This window comes from Syzygium oleosum, unplaced genomic scaffold (genome assembly GCF_021117445.2).
Source record: "Syzygium oleosum isolate NSW1041296 unplaced genomic scaffold, Sole_v2.1 Sole_v2.01, whole genome shotgun sequence".
Taxonomy (NCBI): Eukaryota; Viridiplantae; Streptophyta; class Magnoliopsida; order Myrtales; family Myrtaceae; genus Syzygium; species Syzygium oleosum.
In genome coordinates, this window is record NW_026607485.1 from 15,247,046 (window position 1) to 15,270,099 (window position 23,054).

The 23,054-nt window shown below is 40.2% G+C and overlaps 1 protein-coding gene across 1 annotated transcript in view; it reads left to right on the forward strand.

Moving 5' to 3' along the window:
- LOC115667644 (auxin efflux carrier component 5-like) overlaps window positions 1-22,830 on the forward strand; it is a 32,909-nt gene extending 10,079 nt beyond the window's left edge. The window contains exons 3-4 of the mRNA XM_056302994.1: window positions 22,056-22,213; window positions 22,442-22,830. Coding sequence (XP_056158969.1) covers window positions 22,056-22,213; window positions 22,442-22,585 — 302 coding nt within the window. The 3' untranslated portion in view covers window positions 22,586-22,830. The remainder of the gene's footprint in view (window positions 1-22,055; window positions 22,214-22,441) is intronic.
- The last annotated feature ends 224 nt before the right edge of the window (window positions 22,831-23,054 follow it).

Consider the following 23,054-nt stretch of genomic DNA (forward strand, 5'->3'; position numbering starts at 1 on the left):
GAACAAAACGCTTATCAAATGGATTTCTGTTCCAAAACTGATTCTGAAAACAAAAGAACAAATTTTTTTACTATTTGGCAACTTGCCAAGCGGGCCCTTAGAGGGAGAGTAAGTTGCCACGTGGCCTTTCAAATCCTGAAAGCCCTATTCATAGGCCTGAAAAGAGCACTACGTGGCCTCTCTCTGCATTCAGTAATATCATTTATTTTTTCGAATATGAGCACGATATGAAATTAATCTTTCAACATATGTTATTTGTTAAGTCTAAGATAGGTGTCCCTGTATTGTTAAACTCTTTTTAAAACAATTATTACCAAAATATTCATAGTTGTACTAGAGAATTATATAAGTTAGAAATTTATCATCAATTATATAATTAGTAATATATCACCCAAAATGCATAAGAACTAGAAATGCAAAATTAGAGGTTTGCTAAATTAAGGTTTGCTAAAGTGACCCTAAAAAGTAATTGATGGGTAAAGCTCGTGCCTGAGTGCACCAAATGGTACAATCTCGCGCGAGCATTACCCATATTTCTATTATTTCTAAAATACGATTTTAATACCTTTGATTTGTCAAATATGAGCCCGATTTGAGATTAATCATTTAATATATCATTAGTTAAATATGGGTAAGATAAGAGATATATGTCCGATATCATTAAACTCCTTCGATATTTCGTCATAAACAACTATTTGAACTATATGACATACGCGCATTTCAGAATTAGAATGGGAAATTTATCAAACTAGTCTTAAACCTATTACAATTGTGCCAATTCAGTCCTAAACTTTTTTTTTTTGCTAATTTAGTCGTAAACCTTTTTGTATTTGTGCCAATTCAGTCCATCCGGCCAATTTTGGCCGGCCGGCGCTGACATGGACACCGACCGGTACCAGGCGTCTGACCGACGCTAACGTGGTAATATTTTAATATATTTTTATATTTTTCGATTTTTTTATTTCTTTTCTTTTTCTTTAATTTTTTTTACATCTTCTTCCCTGGCCAGTCCGGCGACCGGCCAGTAGCCGTCGGTGGGCGAGGTGAGGTCGAGCCTCGCCATGGCCGGGCGAGCTCGACCTCGCCCAGCGACGGCGAGGTCTCAGCCCAGCGACGGCGAGGTCTCAACCCAGCGACGGCGAGGTCTCAACCCAGCAATATGGACGCCGGCGACCGGCCAGGGAAGAAGATGAAAAATAAAGAAAGAGAAAAAAAATAAAAAAATAAAAAAATAATTAAAATATTGTCACGTCAGCGTCGGCTGTACGGCTGGCATCGGCCGGTGTCCACGTCAGCGCCGGCCGGCCAAAATTGGCCGGATAGACTGAATTGATACAAATACAAAAAGGTTTAGGACTGAATTGGTACAATTGCAATAGGTTTAGGACTATTTTGGTAATTTTCCCGAATTAGAATCTATATATACGTAAAGAATCGTTTGCAAATATTTATTACGTAAAATATGCGTAATTTATACAAGACAACTCTGTACGAGAATACGTGAAGATACATAGATTGTATTGTTTAGAAATCTATCACCAAAATATCCAAAAGAATTACATCTGCAGAGCAAAAGATTTGCTACTCCTCAATTGATCATAAAACATGGGATCTTTACCCACTTTGGATATTGCCCCCATGTTTCTTACCTTCTCTGCTTCTTACCTACACTAGACCAGGTGAGCAAAAGAATTACTTGTATGAAGTCTTTACAAGTAGAATTCCTTGTCGAGAGAACAATCGGCATAAACAGTCTTGGACAACTGAACTGAGCACTCTAGATGTGAGGCCAAATTAGCTACTACGATTATCAACCAAGCTCTCTGTAGAGAGGAAGCATGATCGGATTGGAAGATGTATACAAGGTGTTCGCGACCATGGTGCCTCTCTATGTCGCCTTGATGCTCGGGTACGGCTCCGTGAGGTGGTGGCGCATGCTGACGTCCGAGCAAAGCGAGGTCATAAACTGCATGGTATGCTACTTCATCATTCCTCCTTTCGGGTTGGAGTTCACGGCCACGCACGCCAACCTGTTCGAGATGAATTACTCCGTCATAGCGGCGGATGTCTTGTCGAAGTCTCTCGCTGTCCTGATGCTTACCTTGTGTGCCAAGTGCAGCAGCAAAGTGGACTATAGCTGGTGCATCACCAACTTTTCGTTGCTCACCTTGACTAATCTCTTGGTTGTGGGGACACCAATTGTAAAATATGGATTAAAAAAAAAGAAAAAGAAAAAGAAAAAGGGGTTGAAAAGTCAAAGAAAAGAAAGAAAGTGGAAATTGCTTTATAAAAGGAAAAGCAAGGCAAAGAGAGAGAGAGAAGACCGAGAGCTCACTCGGCTGAAAACCGAGAAAGAAGAAAAGAAAGAGAGAGGAAAAGAGAAGGAAGAAGAAGAAAAAGAAGAGAGGGTTTTGCGCCGTGGGACCTCGCCAAGCCGATTCAACTTCGATTAGCAACGCCCGGTACGTACTCGTGCCCCTCGCTTGTCCGATCGGAAAAGTTTTCCGATTTAGGGTTTAAATTCGGTATTTTGGGAAATTAGAGCTGCGAAGTCCGATTTTTGAGTTGTTGAGCTGCGTATATATATAGAATTGATAGTTTAGGGTGCTATGGAGCCGTGGGATTTTGCGGAACCTGATTTGGACTTTCGGTTTACCGGATATGAATTTTTGAAGTTAGCCGCGCAAGGTGAACAGTGCGCGACCAGCGGGCTTTAGGCCGATTTTCGTCGGTTTTTGGCTCGATTTTGGGACGGCCAAGTTGGGGCTTTTGTAATACTTGGAACGGGCTTTCTTTTGACTATAAGTTTGCTAGGATCGGAGTTCGATGGAGAAAGTTATGACGCGATCAAGTTTTGCGCTCAAGTTCCGCATTGCAGACGATTTGGATAATAGCTTTGGATGAGCAATTTGTGGGCGTCTTTGAGTTGTCTTGTCAGCGTTTGAGCGTCGTTTAGCCGTTTCGTAATTATCGTAGTATTTTACTTGGTTTTGACATCGATTATCGTTTAATTGTTAGGGTTACGAGATCGTCGGTTCGAGTGAGCGTCGTTGTGTGATTTTTGGGGATTCCAGGTGAGTGGTGTTATCTCTTCTTTGAGTTTATAAACTCATATTTTGAAAGTGATAAGAATTTGAGTAATCGTACGAGTTGTGAAAGAACATATTTGTTGCATAAAAGTATGGATCGGGCATTTACTACTTTTTAGTATTTGAGAATGATTTGGGAATCGTTTTTGAAAATGTATTATGAAAGGATACATTTGTATATTGTGTTATGAACTAGTTTATGAAATGAGTTCGCAAATTATTCAAGAAATGCTCTACCAAATGTATTTCCGGCGGATGAGCCGTGTTGCGAGAAAGTTATTTGTTTGGTTTGTGAAATGTATTTTGGATTGGATTTCTGATATTGGATGATGATTGTTTGATGCTCAATATGACTGTGAACCCGTTGAGGGGTTTTGGGGTATGCATACCGGGTTTAGGATATCCTTCTGGGCCGAGCCACCGGCTTTGTAGGTGGAGACCTTGCCAAGGGGGGAATCTTGGTAGCCTTGTCACAAGGCTTTGTGTCGTGACCATAGTTAGATATTGAGCAATAGATTGGTCGATGGAATGGACCATCGACGTTTGATATGATATGAGATTCATCAATGGAATAGACCATTGATGTGTGATTTGAGATTAGTCAATGGAATGGACCATTGACGTGGTTTGTATAGAGATTGATCAATGGACTTGACCATTGATAGTTTGAATTGTGATGGTGGATTTAAATGTGTATTTGTGACTTGTACAAAGTTTTGATGAAATAAAATAACTCGTATTTGATTGACATATATATTATATCTTTGGATTGAAGTACGAGTTTCTGGTATGGCTTTATGTATACATGCATAGTGGTTGCTCGATCTGCTTAGAAGAGATATGCACTGCTTACTGTGCTGTCGTTGCTCACCCCCCTCTTTTCCCAACCTTTCAGGTTCTTTGTTTAGCAGCCAATAGAACGAGAGCGATGTCATTGAGACTTTTGGGTGCTTTGAGGCTGCGTCCTTCAGGTGGAAGGAGGGCCGTGTCATCCCCTATCTTAGTAGATTTCGGGGTGTGACATTTATTGGTATCAGAGCTTAGGATATGATTTTTTTGAGGTACATAGTCTGTGGGACGTTGTGAGCTTGTGTGTTAGTTTATAGCGTGTTAGTCTTTTATTGAATACTATGGTATATGTTTCTTTTGGAATCTAGGTGACCGTCAATTTTGATTTAGAGAAACGTGCTTTGCCTTGTAAGAGATAACAAAGACAAGCGAGTTGTTACTTTTGATACCAGGAATGTATCTTAAGGTTTTCAATGTGCGGTTTTGGCAAGAAATTAAAGGGGGAGATATTTGGCGAGTCACAATTCAAGATGTGTACTCTTGAATAGGACTGGTTGTCATCGATCATGGATAAGCAAGAATACAAGGAGTTTTGAGTCTCTAGTGCATCAGAAAGTGTAGTGTCAATAGGTGAAGATGGAATTAGTGGTGGTCGGGAAGAAAATCTAGCTAGAGCTAGGGATTGTGGTGGTCAAGGTCAGAGGGAGGAATCTCTTGCTGTGGAAATTGTTGTAGATGAGGGTGCGTTTAGTCATGGAGATGATATAATAGTCGAGGTTACAGATTCTGAAGTTTTTGCAAATGGCATTTGCAGATTCGTTGATGAAAATCTGAAAGTTGAAGGCAATCGTGATGCGTCGGCTGGCAAAAATAGGGAGTTGGAGAGAGATGTAAAGTCTTTGTGGGAAGAAATTAAGGGCTTTAATGGGTGCTATAGAGTGTTCTCTCCCTAGTGGAGTAGGCAAGTATTGACCCTACATGTTCCAGATAAACAGTGAAGGAGTTACAAAACAAGAACGTGCAAATTATGTACAATCAAGTGGGGCACGCTTGGCGTGTTCGGAAAATTATGTACACTTTTTGCAAGAAGGAATTCAAATGAGGAAGAAGTGAAGAAAAATGTAAATGCACGAGTTGAAATATTCATTTTGCAAAAGTTTGTTGGAGATTTGGAAGCAAAGAATTTATCCCTTTAATTAGAATGTGAGAAACATGTTGGAGCCTCCAAATTATCCAATAAGTTGATTAATGAACTGGAGAGTGAAAATCTTGAGCAGCCGGTAAAAAGGGAAATGCTGGTAGATGAAATTGGAAGGTTGAAGACAACATTTTATCAAGTGTTCAGGGCTCATTCAAATTGATACGGAAGTCGGGCGGGAAGGTGAGATCACAAGACAGCATATGCTTTCCCAACTTGACAAATTGCCTCTAGAGCATATTTTGGACGAGGTATGGACAATTAAAGAAATCGCTGACAAAGAACAGGGATGAAGAGCAAAAGTTACTGGTTGAGATAGGTTATTTTTTCTTGGTTAGAAAAGGAGAATTTATATTGGAAGTCTTGATATGTGGCGATATTTGGTATGATAAGAATTGATCTTAGAAGTTATAAGCTTGAATTGACATATGAGACAGAGATTTACTTATGGTAAATAGGTGCGATCAACTTATGAACTTCTGAATAGCAGGTTATGATCTTACTATAAAATTTTTTGTGGAACTAGTGGAGGCTGTCAGTTTCAGTTGTGGTTTTCGGTAAAATGGTAACACGAGGCAAGTGTTTCAGTCTTTGAATTAAGAAGAGATAATTTTAAGTGATGATTCTTTAAGTTGAGAACTTGAGACCATTGAATTTAATGGAAACTAGATATGTTCCTATCTCAGTGATTTGGGAAGTTGTAAGCATTCAATCGTAAGAGATGATCTCTTAAGTGGTAAAATTCTTAGATAAGATTTATGGGTATTTGGGGAGACAATTGAGATTGGAAATTTGAATATGTGGATCTTGTCTTGACAGTGTTAAGAGTTAAGTATCTTATGTTATTAGATTGGCAAATTTTGAAATAGTGTTATCAATAATCTCTTCTTGAGGTGTTAGTAAAGACAGGAAAAGAACTCGAAAGTTTTTGTGCAATAAATAAGAGTTGATTTGCGAGAATCTTCAAGTGGATGATGTGATATTCTTGGACTATGTACGTAATTGAAGTAAATGGAATGTTGAAAGGAGAATAGACAACTTGTGGAAATTCAGGTTGTGATATGTTTTGATTTGATAGATATTCTATGGATTATATTTCAAGTGTTAGCAAATGATTATCAACTTCATGGTACTAGAGAAAATTGTCGTAACGATATTTTTTTAATTGATGATACTTTGGAGATTGTAGAGACTATGTAGGAATTGATAATTTGGAGATAATTTGGATACTAGTATACTGCGGTAGTATGATATTTTGGGCATGACAGATTGCAAGCAATAATTTTCGGTGGATTGATTTGAGGATAGTAATACAAAATGGGGAGACTAAGCAATAGATGTGAAATTTGGTGATGATTAGTAGAAGTGGACAGAAAAAAAAAAAGGAATTTCAGAATTTTGGGTGATGCAAATGGTAAAGTTGGGCTTATGCTTATAGACAGTTGAAATCGCACGGCGGCATTACTTGTATGATAAAAATGCAAAGTCTTTATGGATTACAAGAGCTTAAGGTATATTCTTTCGTAAGCAGAATTGAATATGAGGCAGAGGAGATGGTTGGAGCTTCTGAAAGATTATGATTTGTTCATCCATTAATACAAGCAAGGCAAGCGTAGTAGCAAATGCCCGGTATGTCTTCTGGAAGTGACAACTTTACTCGCTACTTGGAAGTTTATTCTCGAGGATATGAGCAAATTGGACTTGAAAGCTACATGAGTGATTGTTGATCGATTGACCAAGTCCGCGCATTTTTTTTGTCATATCAAGTTGGCTTGTTCTTGCACACCAAAGGATGTTTATGACAAGATAAAGGTCTAGATTGTTGAAAACATCGGAATTCGGGAGGAGTTAGACTCCAGTGAAGGTGGGGATGAATCCATGAGTGCCAATTCGGATAAACTAGTAGAGTATATAAAAACGATGTCTCAATGCTCATCTAGTAGAGGTATTCGGCTAGATCTTGTAATGGCTAAGGCACAGTTGTTGGCCTTCTACAGACAGAAAGGTTACAAAAAAACTTCTTGAACTACAATTTTGTGAAGGCTTGATGGAAAGTATTGTTAAAGCTCTAAATTCCGATGGCAATAATCATGTGGGCAATAACACAAAAATTAGCACTCTGGTTAATGAGAACATGATGGTCTCCTATTGGCGAGATGGTTTGAAAGCCCCCAAAGTCTCGTCTCATGGGCACAAAAACCACTTGAAGGATATAGCTGATTGTAAAAAGAAAGAAGTTTGGCTGAATCGATAGATGATTCTATAGATTATTAGATGAGGAAACTAATCTTGACGGTAAAGCTTCTGTGTGCTGGTCATTTGAGGTATGGTCTAGATGGAAATTCTATCAGTTGACAATTGATAATAAGATGGTATACGAAGTCTTCGAGAACTAATTATTTCTTCGAATCATGCTAGAAGGACTTTCCACTCATGAAAAGGAAATCTAGTATGAAGATTTGTATGTACTGCATGTCACAAATCCCAAAGGTTTTGCAAGAATGGTCAAACTAGTTTCTGTTCTCTGATGCTTATGTGAACGAACTATGAACTACTTTTTGTGATCGAATAATTTTGGGGGTGATGATAAACTTGAAATAGAAAAGGAAGCAAAACTGATTTTTGATCAAAGGCGCAGCGGAAGCGTGGTGGACCTTTGGGATGTGCTGGTAAGCTTAAAGAAGCAGAGGAGTTTCTTGAAAATATACATAAAGATCCAATGGCAAAAATTGCATAGGGAGGCTACTTGAGAGTCTGAGAAGGAGGAAAGACACAAACATTCGCATTTGTTTGATGGTTAAAGTAAGTTCAAATTTCGAGGACAAAATTTCTTTTAGGGAGGGGAGAATGTAAAATATGGATTAAAAAAAAAGAAAAAGAAAAAGAAAAAGAAAAAGGGGTTGAAAAGTCAAAGAAAAGAAAGAAAGTGGAAATTGCTTTATAAAAGGAAAAGCAAGGCAAAGAGAGAGAGAGAAGACCGAGAGCTCACTCGGCTGAAAACCGAGAAAGAAGAAAAGAAAGAGAGAGGAAAAGAGAAGGAAGAAGAAGAAAAAGAAGAGAGGGTTTTGCGCCGTGGGACCTCGCCAAGCCGATTCAACTTCGATTAGCAACGCCCGGTACGTACTCGTGCCCCTCGCTCGTCCGATCGGAAAAGTTTTCCGATTTAGGGTTTAAATTCGGTATTTTGGGAAATTAGAGCTGCGAAGTCCGATTTTTGAGTTGTTGAGCTGCGTATATATATAGAATTGATAGTTTAGGGTGCTATGGAGCCGTGGGATTTTGCGGAACCTGATTTGGACTTTCGGTTTACCGGATATGAATTTTTGAAGTTAGCCGCGCAAGGTGAACAGTGCGCGACCAGCGGGCTTTAGGCCGATTTTCGTCGGTTTTTGGCTCGATTTTGGGACGGCCAAGTTGGGGCTTTTGTAATACTTGGAACGGGCTTTCTTTTGACTATAAGTTTGCTAGGATCGGAGTTCGATGGAGAAAGTTATGACGCGATCAAGTTTTGCGCTCAAGTTCCGCATTGCGGACGATTTGGATAATAGCTTTGGATGAGCAATTTGTGGGCGTCTTTGAGTTGTCTTGTCAGCGTTTGAGCGTCGTTTAGCCGTTTCGTAATTATCGTAGTATTTTACTTGGTTTTGACATCGATTATCGTTTAATTGTTAGGGTTACGAGATCGTCGGTTCGAGTGAGCGTCGTTGTGTGATTTTTGGGGATTCCAGGTGAGTGGTGTTATCTCTTCTTTGAGTTTATAAACTCATATTTTGAAAGTGATAAGAATTTGAGTAATCGTACGAGTTGTGAAAGAACATATTTGTTGCATAAAAGTATGGGTCGGGCATTTACTACTTTTTAGTATTTGAGAATGATTTGGGAATCGTTTTTGAAAATGTATTATGAAAGGATACATTTGTATATTGTGTTATGAACTAGTTTATGAAATGAGTTCGCAAATTATTCAAGAAATGCTCTACCAAATGTATTTCCGGCGGATGAGCCGTGTTGCGAGAAAGTTATTTGTTTGGTTTGTGAAATGTATTTTGGATTGGATTTCTGATATTGGATGATGATTGTTTGATGCTCAATATGACTGTGAACCCGTTGAGGGGTTTTGGGGTATGCATACCGGGTTTAGGATATCCTTCTGGGCCGAGCCACCGGCTTTGTAGGTGGAGACCTTGCCAAGGGGGGAATCTTGGTAGCCTTGTCACAAGGCTTTGTGTCGTGACCATAGTTAGATATTGAGCAATAGATTGGTCGATGGAATGGACCATCGACGTTTGATATGATATGAGATTCATCAATGGAATAGACCATTGATGTGTGATTTGAGATTAGTCAATGGAATGGACCATTGACGTGGTTTGTATAGAGATTGATCAATGGACTTGACCATTGATAGTTTGAATTGTGATGGTGGATTTAAATGTGTATTTGTGACTTGTACAAAGTTTTGATGAAATAAAATAACTCGTATTTGATTGACATATATATTATATCTTTGGATTGAAGTACGAGTTTCTGGTATTGCTTTATGTATACATGCATAGTGGTTGCTCGATCTGCTTAGAAGAGATATGCACTGCTTACTGAGCTGTCGTTGCTCACCCCCCTCTTTTCCCAACCTTTCAGGTTCTTTGTTTAGCAGCCAATAGAACGAGAGCGATGTCATTGAGACTTTTGGGTGCTTTGAGGCTGCGTCCTTCAGGTGGAAGGACGGCCGTGTCATCCCCTATCTTGGTAGATTTCGGGGTGTGACACCAATTGTGGGATCAATGTATGGTCAGGTGGGTGTGGATCTTGTGGTTCAATTATCGGTTGTGCAGGCCATTCTGTGGTTTCCACTTCTGTTGTGTTTTCTCAAGTTTTGGAAAATGGGGATGGACTTTTCTCCAACGAGCGCAACGACTGATGATTCGGTGCCAAGCGACAGAGAAATGGAGGGAACGGCCGAGGCTGTGAGGACCAATAACACAAGACCAAGATTGTGGACCGCCATGAAAATTGTGTCTGAAAGTGGCTTTTAATCCTATCATCTACGCTTGTGACACGGCCCAAGGGAGCACAGGGCTCCGAGCCCGTCCGTGAACGTGACGTGGCCCCTTTCGTGCATGGGACGTGGCTCATCCGTGACTAGGCGCAAGCACTGTTCGCGACCCTTCAGTTCCCTCTGACACACGACCCTGCATCTTCCCTTGGCAGGGATCCCTTGAGCTTCCCCTCACCTTAGGGCCTCTGGAACTTCTTGTATAGCTATGTAATGGTTGTATAGATTCAAACACCACCGCTGAATCACGTTGGATCATGAGGGGATCAACGGATCAGATTAGACCCACAGTTGTATATTTAGGGGACTCTCTCCCTTCATTTGTACATGCTCATTTGCAAGGAATATTACTGTTCGCTCGTTTTACGACGAGGAATATCCTTCACCGAAATTTCGATCTTCGGTTTTTATTAAGGTAAGTTTTGTGATTTGACTACTAGGAGAGTTGTGGTGAAACGTAAAGTGTTGATTCTGCTTTTCCATATCCATATATTTTATTTGATACTCAACTTCCAATCTGACTTTTTATTCTTATAGTGAGTAAGAAAAGGAAAGCTTCAGACTCACCTGCTCCTGCTCCAAAGAAAGTACCAGCAAAACACAAGGTGAGGAAAGTACTTATTCGATCCTCAGAGTCACCTCCAGAGAGCTCTCCCTCAATGAGTCAATCTTCAGAACCCACACTACGAGCCATGATAAAGCCACGCACACCAAAAGGTAATCCTTAGGCTTTACTTTTGGAGATTATTATAGCCTTAACTTGTTTATCTTCTTATTAATCCAGGAACTCTTAAGACCTATCAGCCCCGTGCTGCTTCTCCGGTTTCTCTTCCTGGCAAGCCTCCTACTCCACCAGCTTCCAATCCTTTACCACTGATTCTTGCTCCTTTGTCAAAGGCTGAATCAATTCAAGAACCACCTTCTGTTCCATATCCGAAAGAGAGTATACCGCCAAAGGATACTCTTACCCCTGCTATAGGATCTGAAAAAGATTTTTCTTCGTCTTTCATCGGTAAATATTATTATCTTTTGTCTGATTCAAGATTTTATGCTATTGTCTAACATACATAGGCCAACATTTGCAGTTACTGATGAGATTATTCCTGTGCTTCAAGAAACTTCAATTTCTGAAGAGCATCAAATGTACCACTACTTGCAATTACCGATGAGCCCATCCCTGTGCTTCAAGAGACTCCAACTCCTGAAAGAGCATCAAGTATGCCACTACTAATAATTACCGATGAGCCCGTCCCTGTGCTTCAAGAGACTCCAACTTCTGAAAGAGCACCAAGTGTACCACTACCTGCAGTCACTGATGAGCCTCAAGAGATCTCAATTCCTGAAAGAGCATCAAGTGTACCACCTGCTACTTATACAATTACTGTTTTGCCTCCCTCCACATCTCAGGCTGTGCCTAGTCCACCTGCCGAGATAGAAATCTTTTCTCAAGCTGAACAGGCAGAACTGGAAAGGATATTAGCAGGTACTCATCCTAGCTCTTCCACAGCTCCTGATTCTCCAGAGTCCTCAACTTTATCAATATCAGCCGAAATTCCTAGAGAAATAGCCAAAGCTAAATGGGAAAAGCTCCTTAACTTTTTGGAACCTGGCTATGGAAAGTTGATCAATAACTCTGATAAGGAACGCCAAGCAAGGATTCTCCTCCAGGAAGTGTGCTCTGGTAATCCATCATTTGTTTTATCTGAGCCTTTCCAGGACAAGATGGATCTCTTTGCTGTTGGCTTTGTGGATGCTGTGAGCACAATAAGAATCAACCTTGATCAGCTTCCTCACCTTCTTTTTGGGGAAAACCGAGGACTGGCAATCCAAGATGAGCTAGCCCGTAAGCGTGAAGATACTCGTCTTTTCTACAACAATTTCAAAGTTGAAGAGAGCAAACTTCAGCGCTTGGAGACCAGGAAAGAAGAGCTTGAGGCAGAGCTGAGGATGGTGAATGCTCAATTGGAAGAACAGAAGCTCACAGTTTCAACTTTCTGTCCTACACTCAGACGTAAAATGAAGCAATGTCGGGAGTTGGAGAAAGAATTTGATGCTACCATTGGAGTGGTCAGAGTCCATGAAAAGAAGAGAGCTGAGATCATGGATGAAAACTATAGGCTTGAGACTGAATTGGAAGACTTTGTAATCGAGGCCGAAACTCTGTTGGCCAAATGGCAATGAATTGAAAGTTTTGCTTGCTGGATTTTGATCTCCTTTACATTCACTCAATATCCCGATGACACAAACTCCCGACGCTGTACTCTGTTCACATCAATAATTTAATCGTCTTGCTCAAAGTTTAAACTTAATCTCGATTCGGCTCCTTTGACGTTTAAACCAACTCAAAGAAAATTGCTCCATTGCAACTTTCATAACTTAAAGGTCAAATAATAACCTTCCCTTTTGCTTATCCTCTTCGGAATTACTAACTTCAAAGATAACTGTTTGTCCATATGCATAAACCACGTTCTGCCTCTATCTTAGTTCTCAAAAATAAGATAACTGTTTGTCCATATGCATAAACCACGTTCTGCCTCTATCTTAGTTCCCAAAAAGAACTCGGCGCACTACTACCCACAATCCGCTCTATATCCTTTACCTTTATAATCGCCGGGCTACCAAATCTTTCCCGAAAACTCACAGTCCTGTTCATGATGTCTTCACATGGCTCTTCATCCCAATTGCTTCTCTGGTCCCGATCAAGACATCGCATTTCCTATGAAGGTAAATTTTCCACTGAACATTACCAGATTTGGGCTTTGACAACTATCTAACATGGACAATTGTTTATTCCACTACCTAGGTGATCGGTCCTTATGGAAGCGACTGCACGAATTACTATCTCAAGGACATCATGCTTTATTATTGAATTACAAGCATAAGGTAGAAGTTACCGATTTGACCAACTTCTTTAGATCTAAAGTGTTTCTGTCTGCGGATTCTGGCTTCTTGGATTTGGGAGCTATGCTCTTTATTCCCTGCTAGTTTTGATGAATTCGAACATAATGTGAGGGTAATTTGGAATTTAGATCCTGTTATTGTGGAAGCTGACGCCCTTCATCTTCAAGTTGAGGAAGAATCTTCCCGATTACGATATTCCAAAGAGAAATATGCTCAAGCTCAGGACTCCTGTACTCAAGCTAGAGATGATGTTGAGATGACACGTCAACTTCTCAATTTCCTTTCTAATCATCATCGTGTGGAGCGGAGGATACTCAGAGATGAAATTTCCCGTGTCAAGTCTATGGTTGAAGTTACTTTAAACAAGTAGAGGCAATTGCTTCAAGAAGCTTGGGAGAAGTTTGAAATTGTCCGCTTTCTTTCTCGTCGCCTGGAATATCTCGAGGGACAACAATCCAAATCCCATCAGGATCTTGCTTTGCATTCTCATCATGTAGCTCAAAACCTCAAACTTGTTAATGATTTGCAGACCTTTGTGACCAAGATTAGAATGTACTTTCATTTCGAATGAATAGATTAATTTCCTTGTGTTTCCCAGATTGATGGATGATATTTCTTCAAAAATTTCCCATTTATAGAACGTGATAGTTCTTTTCCATTGACATCCATCAATCGGTATGCATTCCCACTAAGCACTTCGGTAACTAAATACGGACCTTCCCAATTTGATGACCATTTACCGAATTCCTTGTTTTGGAGGTTGAATGGCAAGATTGCTTTCCACACTAAATCTCCCACAATAAATTGTTTGACTTTAACCCTTTTATTAAAAGCTCTGGCCACTCTTTTCTTTTGTGCAATCAACTGATCCAAAGAAACTGCACGAACCTCATCTAGCTCATCCAAATTTATGTGCATCCAATCTCTATAATCCTCGGACAACATTTCACTCTGCAATTGGACTCTTAAAGATTGTACTGTTATCTCCATCGGTAAAACTGCTTCTTGTCCATATGTAAGCATATAAGGACTGACACCTGTGCTTGATCTTCGTGATGTTCGGTATGCCCACAACACCGACGACAGTAAAACATCCCATTTTCTTGGATTTTCTTCCAGATGTTTCTTGATCAGTCCAATAACAACCTTATTAGTTGCTTCAGCTTGTCCATTCGCCTGGGGATAATATGGTGTGGAATAGACCATTTTGATTCCTCTTGATCGTACAAATTCTATTACTTCACTTCCAGTGAATACTGTTCCTTGATCCGCAGTAATTGACTCAGGCAAGTCAAACCGATGAATTATATTTTCTTCAATAAACTTGACCACAGTCTTTTGTGTAATACTCTTATACGGAATGGCTTCCACCCACTTTGTAAAGTAATCCGTAGCCAATAAAATGTAACTATGTTTATGAGAAGAGGGTGGATAGATCTTACCTATTATGTCCATTGCCCATCCCCTAAATGGCCATGGCTTTATGATAGAATGGAGCTCCATAGCAGGTACAAGTTGTAACGGTCCATGCTTTTGACACGAAAGGCATGCTTTGGCATAGTTGATACAATCCTGCATCATTGCTGGCCAAAAATATCTATACCTTTTTAATAGCCATCTCATCTTGATTCCTGCTTGATGGGCTCCACATATACCTTCATGTGCCTCTACCATAACTAATTTCGCATTATCTTCATCAAGACAGCGTAAGAGCAATCCATCTGAGGATTTTCGGTATAATTCTTCTCCTAATAAAACATATTTCTGGGCCTGCATCCTCAGCTTTCGATCTCTTGAATCTGGATTCTTCAAATATTCGATGATAGTTTGTCTCCAATCCTCTTGAACTACTTTACTAACTGCTATCGGTATCTTTCTTTATTCAATAGAAGGTACCGACAGCGTTATAGTAGTTGTGATGTCTGCCAACTCTTTTGATATTCGGTATCCAGAAGCTACTTGAGCCAACTCATTAGCCTCAAAATTTGTGTCTCTTTTAACATGGATTATGTCATACTCTCTTAATTGCTCTAATTGCTTATTAGCCAAATAGTAATAACCAATCAAATTTTCATTTGAACATTGGTACTCCCCCTTTAACTGTTTCACTACCAATTGTGAATCACCAAATACCTTGATGAACTGTGCTTTCAACTCAATCAATATTCCCAAGCCAATAATTAATGCTTCATATTCAGCTTGATTATTTGAACATTCAAAGTCTAACTTACAGACGCACCTTGTAAGTTCCCCATCGGGAGAAATTATTATCAATCCTGCTCCAACCATACTCTTAGCACGCGATCCATCAAAGTACATAGTCCATGGTAGCACTTGACTGAAGCTCTGCTCATTTTCTTCCATTTGTAAACATGGATATTCGGTAAGAAAATCAACAATGGCTTGGCCTTTTACTGCTTTGATCGGCACATATATCAAATCAAACTCAGACAAGATAAATGCCCACTTGGCTATACGCCCTTTTATAACAGGTCGGGATAGCATGTATTTTATTATATCGGTCTTGCCAATCACATGCACTTTAGTTGGCAATAAGTAATGTCTTAACTTCATACAAGCAAAGTATAAAGATAGACATAATTTTTCAATTGCGGTATATCTTTTTTCAACATCAGTTAGTGTTTTGCTCAAATAATATACCGCTTGTTCTTTTCCACTTTCATTTTCTTGTGCCAACATACTCCCGATAGTTATATCGGTAGCCGATAAGTACAATTTCAGTGGTTTGCCTGCTTTTGGCGGCACTAATACAGGAGGATTCATTAGATAGGCTTTGATCAAATCAAACACCTTTTGTTGTTTCTCTCCCCATACAAATTCGTCCTGATTTTTAAGACGCAAAAGCTGTGTCATCGGCTCCATTTTAACAGACAAATTGGCAATGAATCTTCTAAGAAAGTTTATTTTTCCAATCACCATCTGTAATTGTTTCTTTGACGTAGGATGGGAAAGCCCCATGATAGCCCTTGCTTTGTTCTTGTCAATTTCAATTCCTCTCTGATTGACCAAAAATCCCAAGAAATTTCTTGCTCGTACTCCAAAGGCGCACTTGGTTGGATTCATCTTCAATTTGTACTTCCTCATCCTAATGAATGCATGTTCGAGATAATCCAGATGATCTTCTTGGGCTGACTTAACCATCACGTCATCAATATAAACTTCTAAGAATTTACCGATCATATCATGAAAAATAAAGTTCATTGCCCGCTGGTATGTAGCTCATGTATTCTTTAATCCGAAAGGCATAACTACCCACTGAAAAGTCCCGATTGCACCAGGACATCTAAATGCTGTCTTCGGGACATCTTCCTTAGTAATAAAAATCTGGTTATAACCCGAATGACCATCCATCAATGATAACATCTCATTTCCCGATGCTGAGTCTACTAACATATCTGCCATGGGCATTTGGTATTCATCCTTTGGAGTGGTATTATTTAGATCCCGAAAATCAATACAAACTCTCAGCTTTCCATTCTTCTTTTTCACAGGGACAATATTCGAAAGCCACTCAACATACCTGGCTGTTTCAATAAATTTTGCCTTCAGCAGCCTTTCTATTTCTTCTTTGACTTTACCGACCACATCTGGAGCAAATCTTCTTGCTAATTGTTTATGCGGACGAAACCCTTTCTTGATTGGAAGGCGATGTTCTATAATATCTCTTGATAAACCAGGCATTTCATGATAATCCCATGCAAAGCAATCTTTGTACTCTTTGATCAGATTAACCAATTTGTCTTTCATGCCCCCTTGCAAAAACGTACTTATATACACTGGGCGGAAACAACCAGGCTCTCATAAATCAACCTCTAATAATGGATCTTGAGCCTCCATTGTTCTGTCTTCTTTGACTAGCAACTCTTCCCATTCATCAATACAATCTGAGGCTTCAACATTTTACTTTGTCATTTCCGCCAAATGTATGAAGTACCTTTCACAAACTTCTTGCAATACGAACTCGTTTTCCATAAAGAATGTGTAATTCTTCTAATGCCAAGCTTGACTTGGGGATCCATTCAGCTTTCATATCCCCGAAGCGGCAATAAGCAAAGGACTGTAGATCTGTCTTTGGTGATTCGACAGCATAACCCTCACGTGAACAATCCCGAATGTCAGTCCATCCGATTGAAGCATATCCCGAATCTGCTTCAACATATTCCACTTTCTCGCCATTCCAAAATGCCAATATTTGATGCAAAGTTGATGGTACACACTGATTAGAGTGTATCCAATCTCTTCCAAGCAACAAATTATATGAACCATCAGCCTCTACTACAAAGAAAGTTGTTTTGGACGACCTGGACCCTATAGTTAAATCCAGTACTATTGCCCCCTTGACTTCGGTAACTTCCCCAAGAAAATCAGATAACTGAACATTGGATGGGATGATGTCATTGTCATCTTTCCCTAATTTTTTGAAGTATTTGTAAGATATAAGATTCAAAGTAGCTCTAGCATCTACAAAGATTTTACCGACAGACCTACTATTGACCCTTCCTGAAATAATCAAGGATCTTAAATGCTTTGCTTTTTCAGAGGGTACCTTCTCAAACTTGATAGCTTCTTTGTCGGGAAACTGAAATTCTGCCATGGCTGTCTCTTTTTTCTGAAATATGTTCGATGTCTTCTTCCACTATCAAATTAGTTCCATACTTCGCTGGAAGTCTAACATGGACCATGTTTATCCATATTGGAGAACCATATCTCTTTGATATCTTGGAATAGCCAGTTCGGTAACTTCTGCCATCTTTTTGTGACAACTTAGGATCCAAGTCCTTTTGTTGCACCTTCCCTTGTTGCTTTGGGTTGAGAGCTATAGTAACCTGTCCAAAATTAATTGTTTGTTGAACCTAAGCAGCTTCTTTCTCCCTTTTCATTTGGATGTGAGAGCCACTTCCCGAATCACCTGGTTCTGATTTACTCTGATCTTTTTTATCGGGATTTCTTCTCCAAACCCAATTACCTTTCCTACTAACAGATGTGAAAGGTAAACCTTGCCTTGCTATACCTCTAGCTTGGCCACTCTCAAAATTCTTTTGTCTATTTCTCATTCGCTGGAAACACCTCTTGATGGTTCTATAAGACGCCTATCCCGGCGCTTTAACTGTTGACCATTTTCCCTCGGGAGGGTCATACGGTACCTTAACCGTTTTTTTTCTGTGAATTTCCTGAGATATTAATGGTGGTGGATCATCGAACTCATCTCCCCAACCAGTTGGCTCAACTGGCAATGATGGAGGTGGATAATCGTCTGTATTTCCATAATAGACTACATAGTCAAACTTCCCACTAGGTTCTCCAAGCAATCCAACCTTGGGATCACCTTCTTTATATCGCTGCCATAAACTCTTTTTCTTTGCAGACTTTGGTAATGTTTCATTTTCTTCATGAACTTGCTTATACAACTCCCGAATTGGTGGGACTAATCGAGATGAATCAGTGTCATATTCCTTCCTCTCATGCTTATGACCAACATCTTTTCTTTCTAACACCTGTGCTGTCTGCCTTGGGTAAATTGCCTCCTCTCTTGTTTGTACCGAAGAATTTTCGGTAGATACAATCTCAGATCTTACCCGTGGTCCGCTTACCCTATGAATAAATGATCCCGATCGGTATCTCCCTCTCGTTCCCCTCATGAATTGGAACCTGGGAAACTCCTGATCTTGCCAAGTTAGCTCCTGGTGACAACGAGTGCAAAGTTGTTTGTTGTTATCGTCTATTTTCTCTCGTATATTAACCATGTTGATCATGTTCGGGAAAGGGTCTGTGTCTACTTCCATTAGGGCCTTGCCTTTGTCTTCGGCAAATTTAATCTTGCCTTGGCGAATTGCCTCTTGGATTGTTTTTCTAAACACAATGCAATTTACTGTATCATGAGTTATAGAATGATGCCATTTGCAATATCTCTTATCTGCTATCTCCTCCTTTGATGGGATTACCTGTCCTTCAGATAATTTGATCATTCCATCTTTCAACAGCAGGTCAAATATTTCATCTAACTTGTAAATATCAAAGGACTAATTATTGGTCTCCTTAGCTTTGAACTTGGACACATCTCTCACCCTAGCCGGTTTAAGTGCTGGACACACATACGGCTTTTCAAGAACCATGGTTGCTACGGCTATCTCATTTTCCTCTTCGGCTGTAGCACCATGTTCGGTACTTTTAGAAAATGCCACTGTCTGCCGATTGTCCTTATTCGACTTCTTATCTTTCTCCTTCAACAAGTGTTCATACTTAGAAACCCGAGCGTTTAACTGAAAGAGATCATCAAAGGCTTGTCCTTCAAATCTTTCCTTAAGGTTAAACTTCAAACCGTTAAAAGCCAAATCAGTGAACTCCTTCTCAGTGAGTGATGTTAAACATCGATTTCTGGATTTCTTGAAACGTGCAATAAACTGATCTACTGTCTCGGTACCGTATTGATACATTCTGGCCAGATCGGCTACCGTTATCTCTGGTATCGTTCGGTAAAATTGAGAATGAAACTGCCTTTCCATTTCGGACCATGTTTGAATCGAATTCGCAGGCAAATTTGTATACCAAGTGAATGCTGTTTTGGACAAAGACAATGGGAACAACTTTAACCTTAGATACTCATTAGTTCCAGCTTCCCCACATTGTGCCAGGAATCGACCCACATGCTCCACAGTTGACTGATCCTCCTCTCCGGTAAATACAGCAAAATCTGGCATCTTGAAACCCCTTGTATATAGTATATTATCAACCCAATCGGGATGTGGCTTCCTATATACTAGCCTTGGCAATCCTCTCTCTTCTCCCAATTGTTGCATTACCAATTCCACAACTCTATCTGAGTTCCATGGTCTTAAATTCTGCTGGCCTAACCAAGGATCTTGACCCCTAGGATCAAACTGTTGAGGTCGATTTACCCCTTGCTGCTCCATGTTAAAATTAACAGGTGGTGGTGGCCTATAAAGGGGATTTTCTATCACATGAGGATATGGTTGAGGCCCAAGTGGTCTGATATGGTCAACATTAGGCATATTTACTGGTGGAGGTACATTCATCACTAGTGGTGCATTTGTGACCATGGGATTAACCAAATTAACATCATTTGGGGCATTTTGAGGGAAATTATAGGCATTCACACCATTTACAAGGTTTATCGGGGTATGATTCTCTGGCCTTGGTATAATCCTAACAAGAGGTTGAGAATTTGATCCCTCATTACCGTTATACCCCACATGAGGAGGTCCCGATGTTGGTGGGAACAATGTTGTCCCAAGAGGATTTGCATAAAAGGGTGGAACTTGAGAAAATGAACTGGGACTCGATATTACCTTATTTATAGCATTGATCACCATGGGCTTTATCACATCAGTCACATGTCGCACTATATGATTGGTAAGATCGTTCTGCTGTTCCTCAAACATCCTTTTCATCGTGGCTACCAAGGTGTTATCTGGTGCCAACGCATGGGCTTGTTCTTCAGTTAGTTGCCGAGGACTGTCGGCATTCTCCTCTACTTGATTAGCCGCAGAGTGTTCAGAACGTGCTTCATCAACTGGATTGTTGACATTACCGACCGGTATTCCTTCAGATTACCTGGTTCTCACCATTTCTCCAAACCTTGCCATGCAAGTCCCACCGGGCGTGCCGAAAAGATGTTCGCTCGTTTTACGACGAGGAATATCCTTCACCGAAATTTCGATCTTCGATTTTTATTAAGGTAGGTTCTGTGGTTTGACTACTAGGAGAGTTGTGGTGAAACGTAAAGTGTAACACAGGATTGTATGGAATGGATAGAAATCTGATGGATTAAAAATGGATCTGGACTAAACAGAGTTTCAAGCTACGTTACAATACTCCTACGAAAGCTGTAAATGACTCGAAAGTTAACTAGAGCTACAGGAAGCTGTAAATACAAGAAGTAAAGATGCATAGGAAACTAAAGTGCAGATAAGCTTGAGTGTTTTTGCATTGTTGTTAGTCGTGTCCTTCTTCTTTGTTTCCTCTGAGTATTTGTATCTCCCCCTGTCCTGCAACTGCTCGTTGGTTACTTCCATGTTTTCAAACTTTGAATATTTTGGCGCTTCCAATAACTGCCTTTCTAACCACGTTTTTTTTTTTTTTAGTTTTGTTGTCCGCCAAAACTTGATCTCAACCGCTAAGATGATTTCAAATCTGGACAAGTAACTTCCCATAATATGCTCGTGCTCACTATCCCCACTTCTGCTCGTAACTTCTTGCTGTCGTGATTTACGTGATTGGACTGTGATTCTTCAGTGCATTCTCGAAGCGTGAACCTCCCGAATTTCTGGAAAGTGTCGTTGTCCCGAGGTATAAATATTCCAATGTCCCGAACTATAACTCTCCATATTTCGGTAAGTATACATATTTTCATCAACTACCGAATTCGGGACACGATACCATTCACACTTGCTTCTCAACATGTTTCCGAATTTGGTCCAGACGTGTTTCGGCAAATGGTTGATTTCCATTATACACCATATTCGGCATTAAAGCCGATTCGGCACTTATGCCTATTCTTATTTTGGTGTCAACAATTACTATGTTGCTTTCTCCCCATTCTTGTGAATTGAGTGTGTGTGTGCAAGGCTGACTTGGGAATGATCCTAAGGCCGTACGGGTGTGGGATCATTGTGAATCGACCGACCCGTGACACTTGCATCCTCGGCGTCGCTTGGGTGGTTATGGCACACTGGTTTGCAATTCAAGAGATGCCTTGTGCTTTGGTGAGCATTGTCGCCGAATATCCATCAACTCACATAACTGTTTCTTTTGTAAGGTTCAAAGTGAAAATGCCGGCAGTTGTCAAAGAATCCATACAGATTCTGTCAAGAGCTGGTTAGGAACTGCTATGTTCAACATTGGTAAGTAAAGAGTTAGCTTGAACTAGAACAATGTTTTGGCATGTTATGAAAAGGTTTGGCCTATGTCGAAGAGGAACTACACCTAGTTATTTTCATTTACAGGAGTAGGATTTCATATTTGCTCTCATCTGATATATGTGCAGGTATATTCATCGCAATGCAGAGAAAGTTGATAGCTTGTGGCATGAAAATGGCATGTTTGGGAATGGTCTTGAGGCTTATTGCTGGACCAGCTCTAATGGCCGTGAGTTCCCTTGTTGTGGGACTGCGTGGCGATGTTCTCAAAATCCCTATCATGCAGGTAATGAAACTAAAGTTCATTGCCTAGATTTGACCACGGGATGCTATTAGATTCATTCCATCTTATAAACTCAAGCGATCCATAGCTCATCTTTTAAACCTGCCAACATAAAATAGTATTGCCTAGGTAAGCCTAGTGATGAACTTTCACAACTGTAGCTCTGCTTCTGTCGCTTGTATCCTACTTCTATGGATCCAGAAGAGTGATTTGCCTTCTCCCCGTTTGCAGGCAGCATTGCCACAGGCGATTACAGCTTTCATCTTCATGAAAGAGTATGGATTACATGCTAGTGTTCTCAGCACCGCGAAAGTTTTCCAAATTCATTCAAATTATTTCCATGCACAATGTTCACCGCAACTTTTATTGGTCTAAAGAAGGCATCTGCACTTGTATGTTGCAGGGTGGTGTTTGGCACATTGGCATCCCTCCCACTGCTGATAGCCTATTATGCCGCCTTAGAGGTTATATAAAAGCCGACCCAGATCCAAATATTAGGGCAGAATAATTTGAAGAGAGGAAATGGAGGATCAATGCAAGAGCAATAAGAAAATTTGTGACTATTCACTCATGAATTATGTAATGTCACGAATTCCTTACTGGTGATTTTTACGCCCAAATATTCCCGAGTTCATATACATAAATCGCGCTAGAAAAAGAAATTTTAGGGAGAGTCGAATTTCAAACTTAATCAAAAGGGGATCGGATCTATCCTTCCTTTTACTGAAAGTCAAAAGACGGGATAGCGGGACCTCAAAAGCAGCAAATGCGCGCGGAAATGGGTGCCGGGTCGAAGACCAAGATAACCCCAATTAGATCAAGCGCATGAATCTGTCCCGTACGT